General features: G+C 36.9%; 1 protein-coding gene across 5 annotated transcripts in view; it reads right to left on the bottom strand.

The window, feature by feature from the left end:
- Positions 1–1,900: 1,900 nt before the first annotated feature.
- PIP4K2A (phosphatidylinositol-5-phosphate 4-kinase type 2 alpha) overlaps positions 1,901–17,057 on the bottom strand; it is a 119,340-nt gene continuing 104,183 nt past the window's right edge. For 2 of the 5 annotated variants that reach the window (XM_074900152.1, XM_074900155.1), the window contains exons 6-9: positions 10,975–11,088; positions 7,498–7,741; positions 6,397–6,500; positions 1,907–4,562 (exon numbers count right to left, since the gene is read on the bottom strand). In XM_074900152.1, coding sequence (XP_074756253.1) covers positions 4,482–4,562; positions 6,397–6,500; positions 7,498–7,741; positions 10,975–11,088 — 543 coding nt within the window. In that variant the 3' untranslated portion in view covers positions 1,907–4,481. Of the gene's footprint in view, positions 4,563–6,396; positions 6,501–7,497; positions 7,742–10,974; positions 11,089–17,057 lie in introns of all 5 variants that reach the window. The other 3 variants (XM_074900153.1, XM_074900151.1, XM_074900154.1) reach the window with 3 other exon arrangements.

Raw genomic sequence — 17,057 nt, 5'->3', positions numbered from 1 at the left:
GCGACTGTTACTCATTTTAATCTTGCACAAATTGCCTTTGCCACTGAAGATGCTGCTCTCAAGCTCTTCCTCAATCACTTGTTCATGCACCTTCCCTTGTTGTAGCATGAACTACAAATTGTCCAGATTAGATTAAAGACAGCACACTTCTGTCTGTACAGCCTCTGCTCTTTGCTACTGCATTGCATTGTAAAGGATAGGCTGATTTCCAGAAACAACACCTGCCATAGAGAAATCGGGGCAGAAAGGAAGAGACGAAACGGATTTCTCCTTTAATTTATCTGCTCTCTATTCTTATTTTTTTCCCATTAAATATATGAGTTTGAAAGAAACCAAGGGGACAGCACATATAGAGCAAACACCAGATAAAGGCGGGTATGAGACTATCAGAATACAATGATGCCACTTGATGCAGGGATTTGCTAAGTAGTATTACATTGGAAAAGAAGAGGCAAGCACAAGGGACAGAGATGGAAATTCATATTATACATTTAGGTTATGTGGTTGACAGAAAAATATTGTTTCCAAGAATTATTAATTTAAACATTTCTTTTGCTGCAGTCCTTGCATTAACAAGCCAGTTGGATCTCCTACCTTGAATATCATCACTGCTTTCAGGTTTTCTTTAGGTCAGAAGGAGAGAAAACATTTTATCAGAAAAGATACTTTGCTCTGCATTGTCATATACACACTTCTACTGAAGACAAGGTCCTTCAGCTGCTGGCTGAAGTCAGCAATGCCTGTCAAGCAGTAGCAAACTCCACAAAGAGAAATGGTGATCACCATTGTTGAAGCAGAAGAGTCAGGAGGGAAACATCACCAGTTAGATGGCTTGGGGATGGCCCTGCATTGAGAGCTTAGAATGAGCAGGATGTCCACAGGTAGCAGCAGGGCCTTGTAAATCTTGGCTATGTAGCTTTATGAAGATGACTCAGTGTCAGCGAGAGAACAGTGCTGTAGGGGACTGCAGGAGTAGTTCCACGAAACAACTGCTTCAAAAGACAGGCTGGCTTAAAACTTAAATGTAGTATACTTACTGGAAAGTTAAATGTGAGCATGTCCAGAAGGCTTAGTTAAGAGAGGAAAGTCTAACTAACACTTCAGCTGTTGAATAGTTTGTTAGAGCAGAACCGGAGCAGGTTTTCAGATCTGGCACACTGTGCTGGTTTTATGTATTAGAAGCTTTCATTTTATGATGTGAGGGAGGTGGCACTAAGAAATTACCTACCAATAACCCATGCCCATCTGTATTATAAGAGCAGCACGAGAGTGTGGCAGCCTGTTCAGCGGGCATAGCAGATGCTTCGAGGGGCGTACAGAGAACCAGTCAGGCAGCTTGCTGTCCACTGCGGCTAACGTGTCCATGTAACCTGAGCAGCACTCCTTGAGCACCACGTTGTTCATACTAAACCCTAAGCAGCTGGAGCAGCTGTGTGAAGTGCAGGCTTAGATTAATACTAGAGACATCATTAAGTGAGTATTAAGAAGCTGAATCTCTCCTGTCCCTATCATTTCACCTACTTTTAATAGAATAGCTCCTCAACCATCTTCCCTGTGGAGAATTTCTATTTTATCATTAATTGTCATGTGTATTTTACAGATACAAATATTACTGAAAATATTGTCTTGCTACATCTGTGCAATAAACCGAAAGGAACTGAAAAGTGACAAATGTATTAAGAGAATTAAAAGTCAGTCAGAACAAGGACAAGAAGACACATTTCTGCTATTTACCCATGATGTGTGGCACAGGCTTTATCATGCACTGAAAGCCCTAAAAATCAAAGCCTTGAAATTCTAGAACAGAAAGCTCTCCCTCTCCCCATTAATTTTTTTGGCTCATTCCCAAGTACTGTTTTTTTTTTTTACTGGTTTAGTGTAAAATCTTACACACGTTAGCAAAGTTGTGCCACTCTTCAATCAATTAACTATTGTGGATGATCTTCCAGTTTTTGTAGTAATGTGAGGGTTTAGTCCATAGAATCATCAATTACAAACCTCAATATCTGCTCTCAGAGCACAGCCTAAGCCCAAAACCCCAAAAGCTAAGTGTTTCAAGTCACTTAAAGTAAGTGTGAAGGAAGCAGGGTAAAATCTAAGGAAAAAGTTTTAAGTTTCTCCTTATTTTTTTCCTTTGATATAGGCTACACATTAATTTTAACATCCAAAATCCACCTGTAAGTGATCAAAACCATAGTTGGAACACAAGAACAAAGGATTTACCTAGTGAGTCATCAAAGTGCTTTATTTTATAAAGCCTTGCTCATGTCTGGAGTGTAATCTAAGCACTAACATATACAATAATGAGTCTTCCTTGCCCTGTCCAAATAAACAGTTTATCAACAAGTATGTGTGACAAAACTGCTACATAGACAAAAAGAATGCTTTGCGGTAAATATCTAAAATTGTCTAAAAATGCACACTCATTGGCCGCAATTAAGTATGTACTCCAAGTACGCGTACCTCATTTTTACTTCAGGGTCTCCCCGTGGCCTCATACTTTAAGACACCACACAGCATGCTTCAGAAAATGAAACTTGGGTGAGAATGTAGATAAGTGTATATAGGGATGACAAAAAAAAAAAAAGTCAAGCCACAGTACCAACTTATTTAAATACATACAATACAAAAGTATACACATACATTACAGTGCTGCAGACATCACTAAGTCAAACGTAACAAAAAATCCTGTATGAAAGGTCGGGGAAAGCCGAAAAAAAATTAGTACACAGCAACAGGGATAGTGCCTTTGGCTGCTGAAGAGACTGTAATGGGTTGCTATTGTATAGGCTCCTCTGAAGTAAACCACTACATACATTATGCACAGTTGCAGGCTTAACAGCACTGACATTAGTTATGGAGAAGGCATGCTGGCACTCCTGATTTGAGTTATAAACGATGATGGTGAGGGTTTGACTTCTCTTATGTTGCCTACAAAAATCTAACAATTTCAATAAAGAAATTTTAAAGGCACAGCTTTAGCACAGTGTATAAGTAGATAAACTTTTAAGCATATGTAAATTTGTCTCTTTCAAGCATGGAGTCTTTCAGGGAAAAATACAAGAAGAGAAGAAATACAATGTTGTTTAAAAATTTTAAACAAGTTTAACATGATCAGCACAGTTTTAGGCAATGTACTATACAATCGAACTTGAGTAAATGGTTGGACAGGTAATTTTGATGCTAAAAGACAACCTTGGAAAAAATCCCTCTGAAATATCCTTTCTCATTTTATTGTAAAAGAGTCTATCACGGAGGTGAGCGAGACATTCACTTTAGTACACTACTGCACATTACACCTTGGAAGATGACAAACATTACTTCATTTGTACTGCAAAATAACTTTACATGTAAACTCAAAAGTCATATATTTCACGGCTCTGAAATTCAGAAATATCCCTGCTTTCCTAATAATGTAAACAGTAAAATTCAGGGTTCATTTTTAGAGGGATAATCTATAATAAAATACCGCTGTTTCAACAGTACAACATAAGCATTTAAACTTCAAATTCCCAGTAAATTACAAGGGAATGGAATTTCTATCAGTGTGCACATCTTTCATGATGGGTGAAAGACGGAGCTACTATTGCCCAAAACTATGCACTTCTTCAGGTAAGCTTTTTTTCCCACTTGTAACATCATTAGTTCCTATATTGCAAGAATATAAAACAAATGACAACTTCAGGTAACAAAGTGAAATAAGCAAAGTTTTCCCTTAACATAAGTTTACTGTAGCAAAAATGTACACACAGCATGAATTACTGTTAGCTCTTTGCAAGGTAAGAGATGCCAGCTCTCAGATGTCTGAGAGGCTGAACTTCCTGATGCAATGTGCTGAAAACAAGACAAAAACAGGAGAGGGAGAAAAAAAAAAAAAGGAAAAAACCCCAAATGCTAGGAACCAAATGGGAAAAGCCTCCAGCACCAAGGGATGTTGCAGCTGCTTTTTTAAGGAGTGCCAGTGTGCAGGGTGTAAGTGTAACATTCGCAGTAAGGTTTTCATTATTATCGTCATCATCATGAAGAATACTGTCACGTATCTTTTTAGTTCAAAAAATAAACTGATCCACAGTTTACAATTTGATATCAATATTGTAGATTTAACATGCATTTACTCTTCCCCACCCCACCCCTCTTTGCTCATTTATTCCGTTTCAGCTGGTAGCATCAGAGTATTACTGTCACAGTGCACTCTGAGTAAGCTGTTCTATTTATTTAGTTATTTAATTTATTTTGTTTCCTTTTTTTTTTTTTTTTTTGCACACACAAAAGAGTCAGAAATAGCTAGAACTATGCTGGGAATATCAGGCAGCTGTTAAAGCGAGTACTCCACCCCACTTCAGTCATCTTTGCCAGCAGATGTAAACAAAGGGGTTGTTTTCTGCAAGATGAGCGCTTCTCTGAGTTCCTTTTTTTCCCTACACTTGTAGCCACTGCTGCTTGTCCCCAGGTCTCGTGTCTGTCCTATGTAACATGATAGGTTACGTCAAGATGTTGGCAATAAAGTCCAAGAAGCGCTTTGAATACTGTTCAGGATTAACAGTTGAAATTTCTGCACCAGCCTATACAGAGAATTGGGAGGGGAGAGGAAAGAAGGAAGAACCAGTGTTTCATTTAATGCTTTGTCACTGACAGTGTTAATTACTCAATTAATTTCATGTGCAGTCTCAGAACCAGACACTAGAAACACAATCTGTAATGGCTCTCAAGCAGAATCTTACTGATGCATTTTTAGGTTTCACATAAGTACAGTGATATGTGGTACTCACCACTGTAACTGTAGGACACCCGTCTTCCATTTCTGAAACATATTCTCTTTACTTTTCATACTTCTCTATGATTGTACTTCAGTCTCCTATATAATTTCTACCGCATACTTAACCACGCTACCCACTAACTCATCAACAGATTCTGGTCTGTTGAGCAGCAGTGCCTTCATACAGAGAAGACTGAATTGCCACACTCAGATCTGGCATGTCAACACTTGAGTAATGTATATTGCTATCTGAATGCTAAATAAACCTAGTTTGAAATATATGGTAACAATTAGTAACTTTTTTTCAACATAAATACATTTAAATCTGGACCTACTGAAGAAGCTGTACAATTACTATTTCAATGAAGTCACAATTTCAGTCATATTTTTATTTGAGGTTTTCAGAGCCTTAGTCACATTTTTATTTATATTTTTCCTGTTTTATAAAAGGGGAAAATTGCATGCATACAATTAATGAACAAACTTCAGTGTCAGGTGTCTCAGGATGGAGACAGTGAAATAAACAAAATGGTTGTACAAAAGTAATATTCTGTAATAAGTTCTAATCACAGTCAGTTTTAATAATCATAGTTGTTATTCACAACATATTTCCATCCTTTATTTAAGCCGGAAGTGTGAGTTTTTAAAGTCTGCTACATTCAAAGTTCATTAATAATTGCCAGATAATGGCTGCATATGGTCTGCATCAACTTTCAGCTGCTCTGAGAGCAGAGAGAGTAATGAGAGCATTGTTTTAGAGAGACAAAAAATACCTTCTGCAGGCCTGTGTGGGGCTTATTGCTGAGCATTCCACACCACACTCTATTGTAAACTCAAAAGCCCTGAGCACTTTGCTTAACCCCTCCTCAATGCCGTGATCCTTTAGATACTTAGACAGAGAAGGGATTTTAGCCTCATGAATGATTATGCTCTTTTTAAGAAGTTTATGAAATTTGAACCTTAAATCACCATAGGAGTGATAACGGTAGATATAAATCATAATTCCGGAAGACTGAGCTGCTTCACCATGGTTCTTTGGTGTCTCCTGCTAAGCAGCAATTTCAGTTAAAATCAAGAAATCCATCACAGTCAAACTGAAGCCTTCACTGAATGGTCTCAGAGTATTCAATATGTACATTTTACGCTTAATTTTGCAAATAGTACTTTTTTTTTTCCCTAAGGAGTTTTGTAAAGTGAGACACATTATATTCTGAAGAACAAGCTTTCAATAGGCTGTACCAAATAATGAAACCATCACCAGGGCCCTGCCACCTGAAATAAGATTCACAACAGCTTTCACAGTGCTGTATACTAATACAAATATCTGGTGAACAGCTTTGTTTGCAAGAACAAGGTGCATCTCACGAATTTAGGACAAAGTCCTAAAAAGGCATCTCACTACAGTTCTTTATGGGCAAGAAAGTTATGTGTACAGCTGAAAAAGGAGTTCCACTCTCAGTATTGTAGCAGTTACTCTGTACTTCAGTATTACATATTAAACTAGAAAAAAAAAAATCTAAAAAATTCTGATCTATTTCCCCTTTCCCTAGATTTCCTGAGCTATGCTGTATCAGCACACTAAACAACAAAAACGCATAAGTATAAATGGAATCAGAAGAAAAAACAACCCAGATACTTACCCCATGCTTTACCGTTTTTGCAGCATGGGCAGCTTTCTTTTTTGCATCATAATGAGTAAGAATGTCAATAATGGCCATAAAGTATACTTCCTTCCTAGGTGCATCTGCAAATGGCAAACACAGGGCAGTAAGAATGACTTCTGAGACATCTTAATCATGAGTCCTCCTTCTAACAAAGGAGACTTTATAAGGCTTAATCAGCAGCTAAGACAGTTTAATGTCAGTCAGAATCACAGATCTGTCAAGACCACGAGCAAAAGCTGTCCTTAATTGAGAGTTTAACTGCACTCATATATAATGCAGAACCCCCTAAATGAGTGTAAAATAAAACACCAGCATACAGAAATAGGAATTATTGCTCACTTAAACTAATATGGTTTTCATTTTCCTTTGTGGAAAAACTATGATGTTTTATAAGAAAGGTAATGCTTCTGTGTCAACAAATAAGATCGTATTTTCTTCATGAATAAAGCCATGTATTTATTCATGTAAATGCTTATAAACCCCCCCCCCAAAACTTCCCTGTCTTGGGCAGCCACAGGTGACTAGTTATACTTAGTTCTACACACTAATGTCAAACCTAGTTTCAGGCTTCTTACACACTCCTTATGATGACTGACTGTCTTAGCTGGAACATAGAAATTGGGTATGAGTGCACAAATTTCCAAAAAGCAACCAAAAAAGTGAAATGTAACTTGGAATGATGCTTTTGTCATTCTTTCTAGACTGTTTTTAACAGTGTTATCTGCCAGGAAAAGAACAATTACAGATACTAGATTTCCCGAAAGAGATGAAAAAACCCATGAATTAACTGAGAACTACTGTATCTGAATATATAAGCCAGTATGCAATTTGATTGTGTAGCAGGTGAATTATTTGACTGCATCCCCACACACCACAATATTTAAGAAATATTGTCATAACAATGCCAAGCATTGTAAGTGTCTTCTGCTTTCTGCTGCACCAAAAAGCAACTCATCTCCTCTTCTGCAGAGTGAATTTATATTTTGCAGTTTAGCTTGGCCTTTATGTGGTTGTGAAGACTTTAGGATTCTGGTGCAACAATCAAAACATGTTAACATAAAGATATTTACTGCTTACTTTCATGGGATTTTATTCCATAAACATCAATAGCTGGATCAAACTCCCCTGGAGCCAAAGGCAGCGAGCTGTTCAGTGTGTTTCCTGGACTGTCTGGAGGGGTTCCAATGGGGTGGGTCCCATCACTTTCACCTTCCTCTTCTCCATCATTCTCTTCACACTCTACTTCTTCCTGTTCAGCTCTCTCAACATCATGAATTCCAACCAGCAAGCTGTAGTCCATGAGTTTTAATTGAGCAAGGAACTAGAAAGTGATAATAAGCAATTTATCAGTATCACTAAAAAATGTAAGCTCCACTTAGAACCAGGAGGAGCTATACAAAGATGAGAGAGCAAAAGAGAAGATTAAGTGATAAGGCTAGCAAAGAGATACTTGAATTTATTAAGATGTAGTAACTGCACACAGGTCACTTGCAACATATTATAAAAAAGCTGTAGCCCACTCTCCCAAAATCCTCAGGGAAAAAATCATTTTTCCTGTAGAGAAGACCAGTGCCTGTGTGAGCCGATGACTGTCACTCCTGTCTTGTGTTTCAATTAGGGCTATGCTGTTACCACTCAACATCCACACCAGCCTCTGCTATGAGGCGTGCTACGATCTGGTGCCAAATCTGCCCCCTCACTCTCTTTTATGCCTTATTAAAGAATCGTGAACAGCATTTAAATATTCTTACAGTGCAAAGTAGTAAAGTTTTATACCATGGAGACATGAGATGATGCTATATTCTCTTCACAGTGACAGGCTCATAATTTAAATCATGTAAGCAAAACATGAATGTGAATGAAAGGTTGGTTTTGACTAAAAACTGAGGATGTCAGTTTTTAGAAAACAGGAAGATGAACACACTTTACGTATAGACACAGTGTTATTTTAGTGGAGAGGAACAGGATAAGAGGGAAAGCTATGAGAGGAGGATGGAAATAAGGAAGGTATAAAAGCAGGAAGATGGGATAAACAGTTCAAGGAGGTGAGGGGTAGGGAGGGCAGAGCTGCGCTGTAGCCTAAAAGCAGTACTGTGATTTTGAACTTGTGGAGCCTTTGCTTACGGTATGCAGAGAAAGAGGCTGAAAATGCAAATTGTTTCAATTTTTAGAAACGCTAAATGGTTATAAAAAAGAAGTTAGAGCAGACCAGAGAAGAAGGGATTTAAATCAGACTTAGGAATACTGATAGCGATGAAAGAGATGAGTCTGAAATACTAGGAAATGAGAAACTAGTTTGTCAAAATCCTGATTCTAAGAAAAGGGAGGAATCAGAGATAACAAAGTGACTGTAAATTCAAGTGCCAGAGAAATATTGTGAGATGGAGAAGAGGTTTTAAGAAGAAAGAAGAAACTGGTTTCTAATAATTTCAATACAATAAAGCAAAAAGCTCTTCACAAGACTAGAAGAGATCTAAGTTTGAAGAGATGATATACAATGATATACAAGAAGAACAGATGAGATTGGCCAAAGGCAGTGGAGTGGAAGGACTCCAGGCATATCATTAGGTACTTGATAAATACTGAGACAGACAGGAGAAAAAAAAATCTACCAATAACCACACAAAAAAGCACGAAAGATAACAGACTCTTGGGAAAAAGAGTGAACTGCAAATTAGAACAGAATGACTCTTAGGGAAAAAAAAAGTGTGCTGCTGCTGACAGCAAAAAGACTTAGGGGGATCAGCACAAAGAAAAGATCATCTGATTTAAAATGGAGAAAATATCCTTATGTGTTTTTTCTTAGGACATATTCAATGGAATGAGGAGGCAGGAAAATAGACAAGAGGACATCAGAACAGCAGTAAAAGATATTTGTCTGAACACAGAAAGGGGACATAAGACTCGATTACGAGAGAAATATAGAAACAAAACTTACTTTATGACAAATAAGAATGCATATAAAGTCACATGGTTTAGAATACTACTCCATAATATGTTTAGCTATAAATACTGTGCGATAAGATAATCATATGATAAATGTTGTGCATTTCTTTTCATTGTAGTGAAATGTGAGTACAACACACTGGATACAAAGTGTATACTATCAGTTATCTAACTAGGGGAGAAGAACAAATAAAAGAAAAACAAGGTTAAAGAACAGCTTGCCATTGTTAAAATCAGGTGCCAGATAACTTCACACTGTGATTTACACGGATGTTTAACAATGCTCTGTATAAATTTCAAAACTATTAAAATAGCCTCTCAAGACATGATCTGGAGTTGGACATTATATTCACAATACAGTAAATGATGTAGATTGCACACAGTTCACTTTCTGAGATAATAAAGTATCTTTCACGTTCCTTGCACATACTTAAGATATTGTCCGCAACCTACTTACTTTAAAAACATTAGACAGCAACAGCAGTACACATTAAAAGAGCACAAAACTTAAACCCAAACAAACTTATCTCTAGAGCTCAGACGTCAGTAGAGCAGTTATCCAGCACAATATTTTAAATCTAAAATAAACACACATTGATATTTCACAAAATATTTATGTTTTCAGAATTATCATCACCATAAATTTCTCACCGATACTATGATGGGAAATTAGACTTCCTCAAAAGCAAATTATTGGGTAAATTCTAAAGTCACAGTATTTTGTTTTGTGCAACTAATGAGATACAGATCTGAAGAACTAGACAAGTCAATTCACAGAGCCATTTTGATAGAAAGAGTTGAAAGTATTATTAAGTCACAGACACATCTTGCTACCAGGTCTCTTCCAGAAAGGAAAACAGATTTTAGGCTTTTAGTATAAGGGCTGCAAAATATTGTGTTTAGTGACAATATTTTCAATTATGGGAACTATAAAGTCAAGCTGTGTGAACTAGTTAGCCCAATATTTATTTTAATTGCTGAACTAAATCAGTTATAATAAAATAATAAATTCACTTATTAACACTTTTCTATTAAGTACTGACTATATTCAGCCAATTTATATGAAAGACCACATGAAGATAACGGGTCCACCTGCTGTATACAAATTACTGAAGCACTCTACTGTTGTGATACATAGGATGATTTAAAACTGGATTACTATTATAATATGAAACAAATAGAACATGCATGGCTGCAACTGGGGATGCTACATCCTCTCTTATGGACTACAGTTTGTGTACAGCCTGAGCTCTGGTGTACTTCACCAGAAAAACAGTAAAACACAACTAACAATACTCACCTTTGTCTTGGGGCATTGGAAAGTATTGGACTAGGCTTGTAAAGTGCTTAAGTACTAAGTAGTACCATCATGTTAACATCACATCATTAAGGCAGGGACAATGCATGGCAATCAGCTTCGTAGCAAGCCATTTATGACATCAGCAAAAGCAGTGATCAACTCCTGAAAGTTTAAATTGTGTTCCATTTAAAACAGTCAGTACTTACAGTCTTATAAGTTTTCATAATGAATTACAGGTGCAATTTCCTGGGATATCTGTAACTTGCCACACATTTTTATCACATAAAACTGAACAGGCACATTCTTACCTCAACATCCTTTTTGAGTTTCTCAAGGAACATCTTTTTGTTATTCTCATCAATATGAATCTTTTGGCCATCGTTAATAAAATCATTGTCTTTGAACGTCGGCAGCTCTTTGGCCTAAAATAAACCAAAACTCCTGTAAGAGTGAGATCACAAAGAGGAGTGCAGTGAAGCTGCTGGCCTGGCATGGCCCCCTCAGAGTTCCCCTATGCTTGAGAGAGCACCACCAAGCTGCCTCTCTGGGGGAAGCAGAAGCACCTCCATTGCATGCAGCTCTCCGTAACTACACTCATGGAGCCATTTCCTTAGTTTATCCCTCCTGTAAATGGCCCAGAAGGTATATGTTTACTGAGTGCGCAGCAAATGCAGCTAAGACAAAATCTCCGACTCAATACGTGATCTGCATTGAACCTCGATTTGCATCAAGCTTCTTCCAAGATGTTGTTTGTCAAAGTGACTGGCAATAAGTGAAGTTGAAACACAATCTATAGCTCATAACAAAGGACTTGCATCATATCTTATAGATGAAGCCGATCAGATTGGGTTGCATTTTATATAGCTACTGTGTATGTTTAAGTGCCTAATACCAAATAATTATCTGAAAGCATCAAGTGAACATGAATTATGAAATTCTGCTTAGAAGTGGCAAATGCCAGAGAAGACCACTGCCTTTTAAATATGTAATTAAATATCCTTGTTGTTGGAGCATTAGCTGATTATCTTAATTTTTAACTCTCCCACGAAGTGATTTTCAATGGCATTAAGGAAAGATACAAAGAATAACCACTGGATTCAGTACTAAGACCCCTCAAATGGGCTCTGTTTTCAAAGGGCAGTGACTGGAAGTTTACTTCAAAAAACCCCCCAGCAAGCCAATAAACAAAAGAGCAGTTCCTTCAGGGTATTTGGTCAAGCAAACTAGAAGTAACAGTTAACTTCTGCAATCAGAGCCTTTAAAAAACTGGCCCATTAAGAGCAATGAACAGCCTTTCCCTGCCCCTCACCTTTAATCAGTACTCGGGAGGAACAGGTTTACTTTACAAAGAAAACGTTGCAGAACAACTGAGTGCTGCAACCCTCAACGACCATAAACTAATGGGTACATTGAATAAAATAATTTCCTCTCATCTGAAAGTCCTTCAGCTAGGAATAAAAAGCAGCTAACATCACCCACTGGAATGTCTTCCATAACTTTAACTAGTCAGACACTGCTCATACCTCATAGATCTTCACAATGGCAAAAAGTTCTGTTTGCCGTTGGGCTGTGCACAGAAGTGGCAAAAATACTCAGTTCCCCAACTGTCCAAATTTATTTTTTGGACCTGAAATTTGTGAATGGCTCCAAGATCCCACAATGCTGCTTTTGTTTAGAAAAGTGACCCCTCTCTTCTAATAACTGCTCAAAAATGCTTAAACAATGAGTAACATTTTAATAGTTATGAATCTATGTTAAATTCATTGCATCCTGACGCCTATGAACTCTGGAAAAAAATAAGGTCCTAGTCTGGCTGCTCTGAATTATTACTGTGTCACATCTAGAACATTCTGTTATATTAAAATACCCTCTAATAGAGACCCTCTATTTTAATTTAAAATAAAAGGAAAAAAACCCAAGCAGCTGAGATAGAGCCATAATTATTCAACCATCCCACACTCCTTCCATGGAGGAGTCATCCTGCAGTGCTATGCTGCATTACTTGAAGACGATGTTAGACACTTCTTGAAGCTCACAATGAATTGTTTACTACAATATGACAGCACAGCATGCATCGGTTTTCTTTATGGCCTACTCAGTAAGTGGTTTAGGATGAAAATGAGTAGGGGAAACATCAGATAAACATTCCAGACTAACAGCTGTAGAGATTATCGTACACGACGGAGCAAAGTGTCCCATGGACGAGGGCTAATTCTGCAGAGGCACAACTGCAGATCCAGGGACGTTGCCAACACCAGAGGATGGAATCCAGTGTGTGGGATGCTTAAGAATGGAGAAGAGATTTGGATGAATTAATTTAAGATGAAACAATAATGAAAAGAATGCAGGAAACCAAGCTCCCTTCATTTCCAGCTCAAAGTCACCAAAAAAAATTTCTCAGATTATCTTTCCACCTAGTATATCCAAGTTATTTATTAAACTAGGCAGAAGTTAAAGTGAAACAAATCCATTAACACTGAAAAAGCCCCCTATTAATGCTGTTTAAATGTGGGGGGTAAGTAAGGAGGAAGGATGTGACTGTGGTTAAGATGCTGAGATGCAGGTTCATCTCTAGGCTCTGCCACAGATTTCCTCCACAGCACGGCATCAGCCAGTCAGACTCAGTGGGCTGTGGGAGGGAGAAGTGCATTTCTCCACTGAAAACAGTCCTCTCCAGTAAAAATAAACTTAAATTACAAGCAATGTCTTTTTTGGAAGATGCTAGAGCTGGTAAGCCAGTCATGCAGGTGCCATACTCCATTTTAACCTTGTCTCCAATCTATTTTTAATAAAATTGAGCTGGCAAAGCTGACACAGCCACATTTCTTGCCTGCTATCACAAGACCCAAGGGGTACTCCCAAGGACACTCAGGGCAGTGAATCAGCTCTTCCAAAAAGCCACTCTTTGACACCTCGTGTGCAGGCTCCCCCAGTCCCCAATAATCCCTCTGAGGATTTTTATCTGAGGTAATTTTTCTTAACCCAAACACCCATAGCTGTGAAGACTTAAGTACAGAACTGCATAAATTAAAAGCAAGTATTGAGGCATATGAAGAGAAACAAGGAAGTAAAAGCAGGGGGTCCCATATAAGAAACTGAAGCTAAAAAGCTATGTGACAGCAGTCACCCTCACCACTTTATTTGTATGATGCCTTCCAACCTATTCTCTTCCATCTTTCTAGGTGTTATTACACAAACCCTTTTTGTGGTGTGCTAGGCAATATTATTCTTCTTACTTCTTATAAGCTGAATAGCCCTATGATACTGTTGCAGTCTCAAATATTGCTAGACAGCCAGCACTAGTAATGATTCTAGTAATACTTTAACTGAAATTTTGTCTCAAAATTGATTTGTGATTTTATGAATTAAAATCTATGAAAACATGTGGCTATGAGGGGCTCTCATAGTTATTTGAAATTAATAATGTATATGCTAATGCTAAAATATCTTAATATGGACATTTTCTTCTTACACACAGATAAATACAAAGAAAACCACATTGTGACAGTTAAAAACACTATCTGAATGAAAAAAATCAAGACATTGCTTTAATGAAATAATTGATACAGTTAATTTTTAACGAAGTCTCAAATATTTCCAATGAAGCAAAATCCTTGCTGGAAGAAGATTCACCTAGAATGTAATTCATTATAAGGAACATATTACTATCATTAAAGAACTAAATATTTTAAGAGCTGCACAGGAGATGAACATCTAACTACTTCCACTAAATTAATAATAGATTTTCTTTCTGAACCATCTCCATTGTTTTTAATCCCCTACTTAAAGATGCAAGAAAGGCACAGTATATTTTACAAATATGAAGTATTTATTTATTAAAAAAACATGTTATTTGCACACTTCAGGTTTGCATTCCAAAGTTTGCCATGTCACAGAGAATTTTAACAGCAAGAAGATTTCACTGCCTTTGAAAAGGCTGAAAAGCAATAAAGAATTCTTTGACTAAGATGACAGAATGTGTAAAAGCCTGATTCAAAAACTAAATTTACAGTGAATCAGCCCACTGACATTGTTTTTGAAAACAAAAAAGGTAAGAACCAGGTGACATTTTATCTCTATATGAACAATAGTTTCTGCAGATTTCTCAACACACCTCAATTCATGATCCTGTCTTAATGTGCTGAAATTAATATTAGTGATCCCCCCCGATTTTTGTGCATCATTACCAAAAGTATTTTTGGTCAGCTAACGTTAATGCTGACATTTTGGAAGAAGCTTGTCAAGATAGCTGTAGGACAGTTAAGTTTCACAGTAAGTCCTGGATTCAAAAAGAAAAAGACTAATTGTCTTCATAACCTGGCAGCAATTTCTCACCTTACAAAGGCAAAGATTAGATTGTAGGAGAAATGTTGCATAGCAGTCTTACTGTTTGCTTGGAACTAGCCATGAGTCACGTTATTCACACAGCTAATCATAGTAAAAGTGGGCTTACAGTTTGTAACTTTTGAATATGGTATAAAACACCTGCCATGAGTGAAGTTCCACACCCTGGGCTTCTTTTCATAGTGAATGGCTTGTATACACCTTTTTCTTTAAAAAAAAATTTAATTAAATTCGATTAACTTTAGACTGACTGGGCTCATCAGCATATATGGAAGGCAGTGTTTTTTAAAAAGGGATATTATACTAAGTATGGTTTGCAATAACTTGGCAAGGTGGTTTTGAAATGAATCAAAAGTCTGGAGTCACTAGATCTACAAGATGGAAGAATCACTAGAGCTTTCTTTGGAAAGCTGAAGATTGCAGTTCCTTCCCTCCAGTAGATATGGAAGCTGGGTCCAAACTTTTGCCATACAATTTGGCTTGCCCTAGACTGGGGTTTCTAACCAAACAAGGGTCTGCAGCTCCACTTGGCATCACAGGACTGTAAATGGCAATAGAAATAGAGCTGTAAACCCAAAATGGGGTTTGAGAGGGAATACTGTAATGGTTTTAGCCTGTATAACAGGCATTTTTATAGGACAAAAGAAATTGTACATGATGTTGTAGATGGATTAGGAATTTGAGCATGTACTAAGACAGTAACTACGTGTCTTTTCAATGCTCAGGGAAAGGCATTCAGAATTATCCATAGGGTTAATGTCTTCCTGCTACAAAATGAACATGCAATATATAAAATGCAAGACAAAGTTTCCCTTTTATTTTTTCTTTAAAAATGCTTTTAACATATGGAAAACAATTTTTTTTTTTTTAAATCAACCTCCAAAGGCAAACTAGTGATTTGTGGTGAAAAAAAATAATGGGATTGGTGTCATGTGACTGCTAAATGCTGAAGCAGGAATCTGAACTGTGAATGTCTGTTCCTATTTTTGTGATGTATTGCAGTGTGATGTTTTAATCTCTGTATATGCAACCTTAAGATTCATTTCACAGAGAAATCTAAGACATGCTTCCCATGTCTGTTGTGGGAGATCGGCATGTGAAGTGGACTGAAATCACTGAAAGAAATAAGTAAAAAAATGCTGTTCTGAAATTGGCAATTGTAAAATAGCAGGAAAAAATAGCTCAGATTTTGGGATGATTTACCTTGAATGAAGTTTTACCTACTGATATCAAAATAAAAATACTAATTCAAGACTGAGTAATCTTGTTGCTATGCTCTATATTAAAATCCTTCTTTCTTCAGTTATAACTATCCTCTCAGAAATCAGTTAATACATTGTAATATCGAACGTAAAAAGCAAAACTAAGTGATTTATTACATCTAGCAGCATCTGCCAATGTATTTTGTATATAATTTAACTAAGATGTAACACAGCTGTCAATTATGGGATTTTTTTTTTCCAAAAAGGAACTTGAATAGAAAATTCTTTGTTCAAACATATTTCTTCTAATTTTTCTGTATTTATGCAACAACACATACCATAGGTGGCAATGCAACCAGTTTTAGAGTAATTTAAAGACATGTAATAATCTCTGAAATTGCTCAAGAAAGTAGAAATATGGTGGGCTCCAGTTCAGTTTTTATTTTTCTTCTTCAAATTTCCTTCCAAGTTGCTCGCTCACAAGCGACATGCTTAAGTTCTTTGTAAGTACAAGTGGACTCAGCTGTAACTGCTAATTTGATGCTGTACTGCAAGTACAGAATAATTGTGAGCAGGCAGACCACCAGGGGAGTTCTGCATTATCCTGGTTTCACTTAAGAGGGCAAAATTGTCCAAGGAATGAATAGAAAATGCCCACTATTAAAATAGTAAAAATAATAAAGAGAACTAAAGCCTAAAAAAAAAAAGAGCAGCTGTCAGAATTTGACAACTGTTGAAACATACTGTTCTTTCAAAATTCAAGACATCTGTAAGTGCTTGTTATGATACTTGTTGCCAAGAAAGTAATGGCTTTATTATTAAAAATATCACTTATAATGCAAATG

Source organism: Athene noctua, chromosome 2 (genome assembly GCF_965140245.1).
Source record: "Athene noctua chromosome 2, bAthNoc1.hap1.1, whole genome shotgun sequence".
Taxonomy (NCBI): domain Eukaryota; kingdom Metazoa; phylum Chordata; class Aves; order Strigiformes; family Strigidae; genus Athene; species Athene noctua.
The sequence above is the reverse complement of the archived record's forward strand: the minus strand, read 5'-3'. Positions and strand labels throughout refer to the sequence as shown.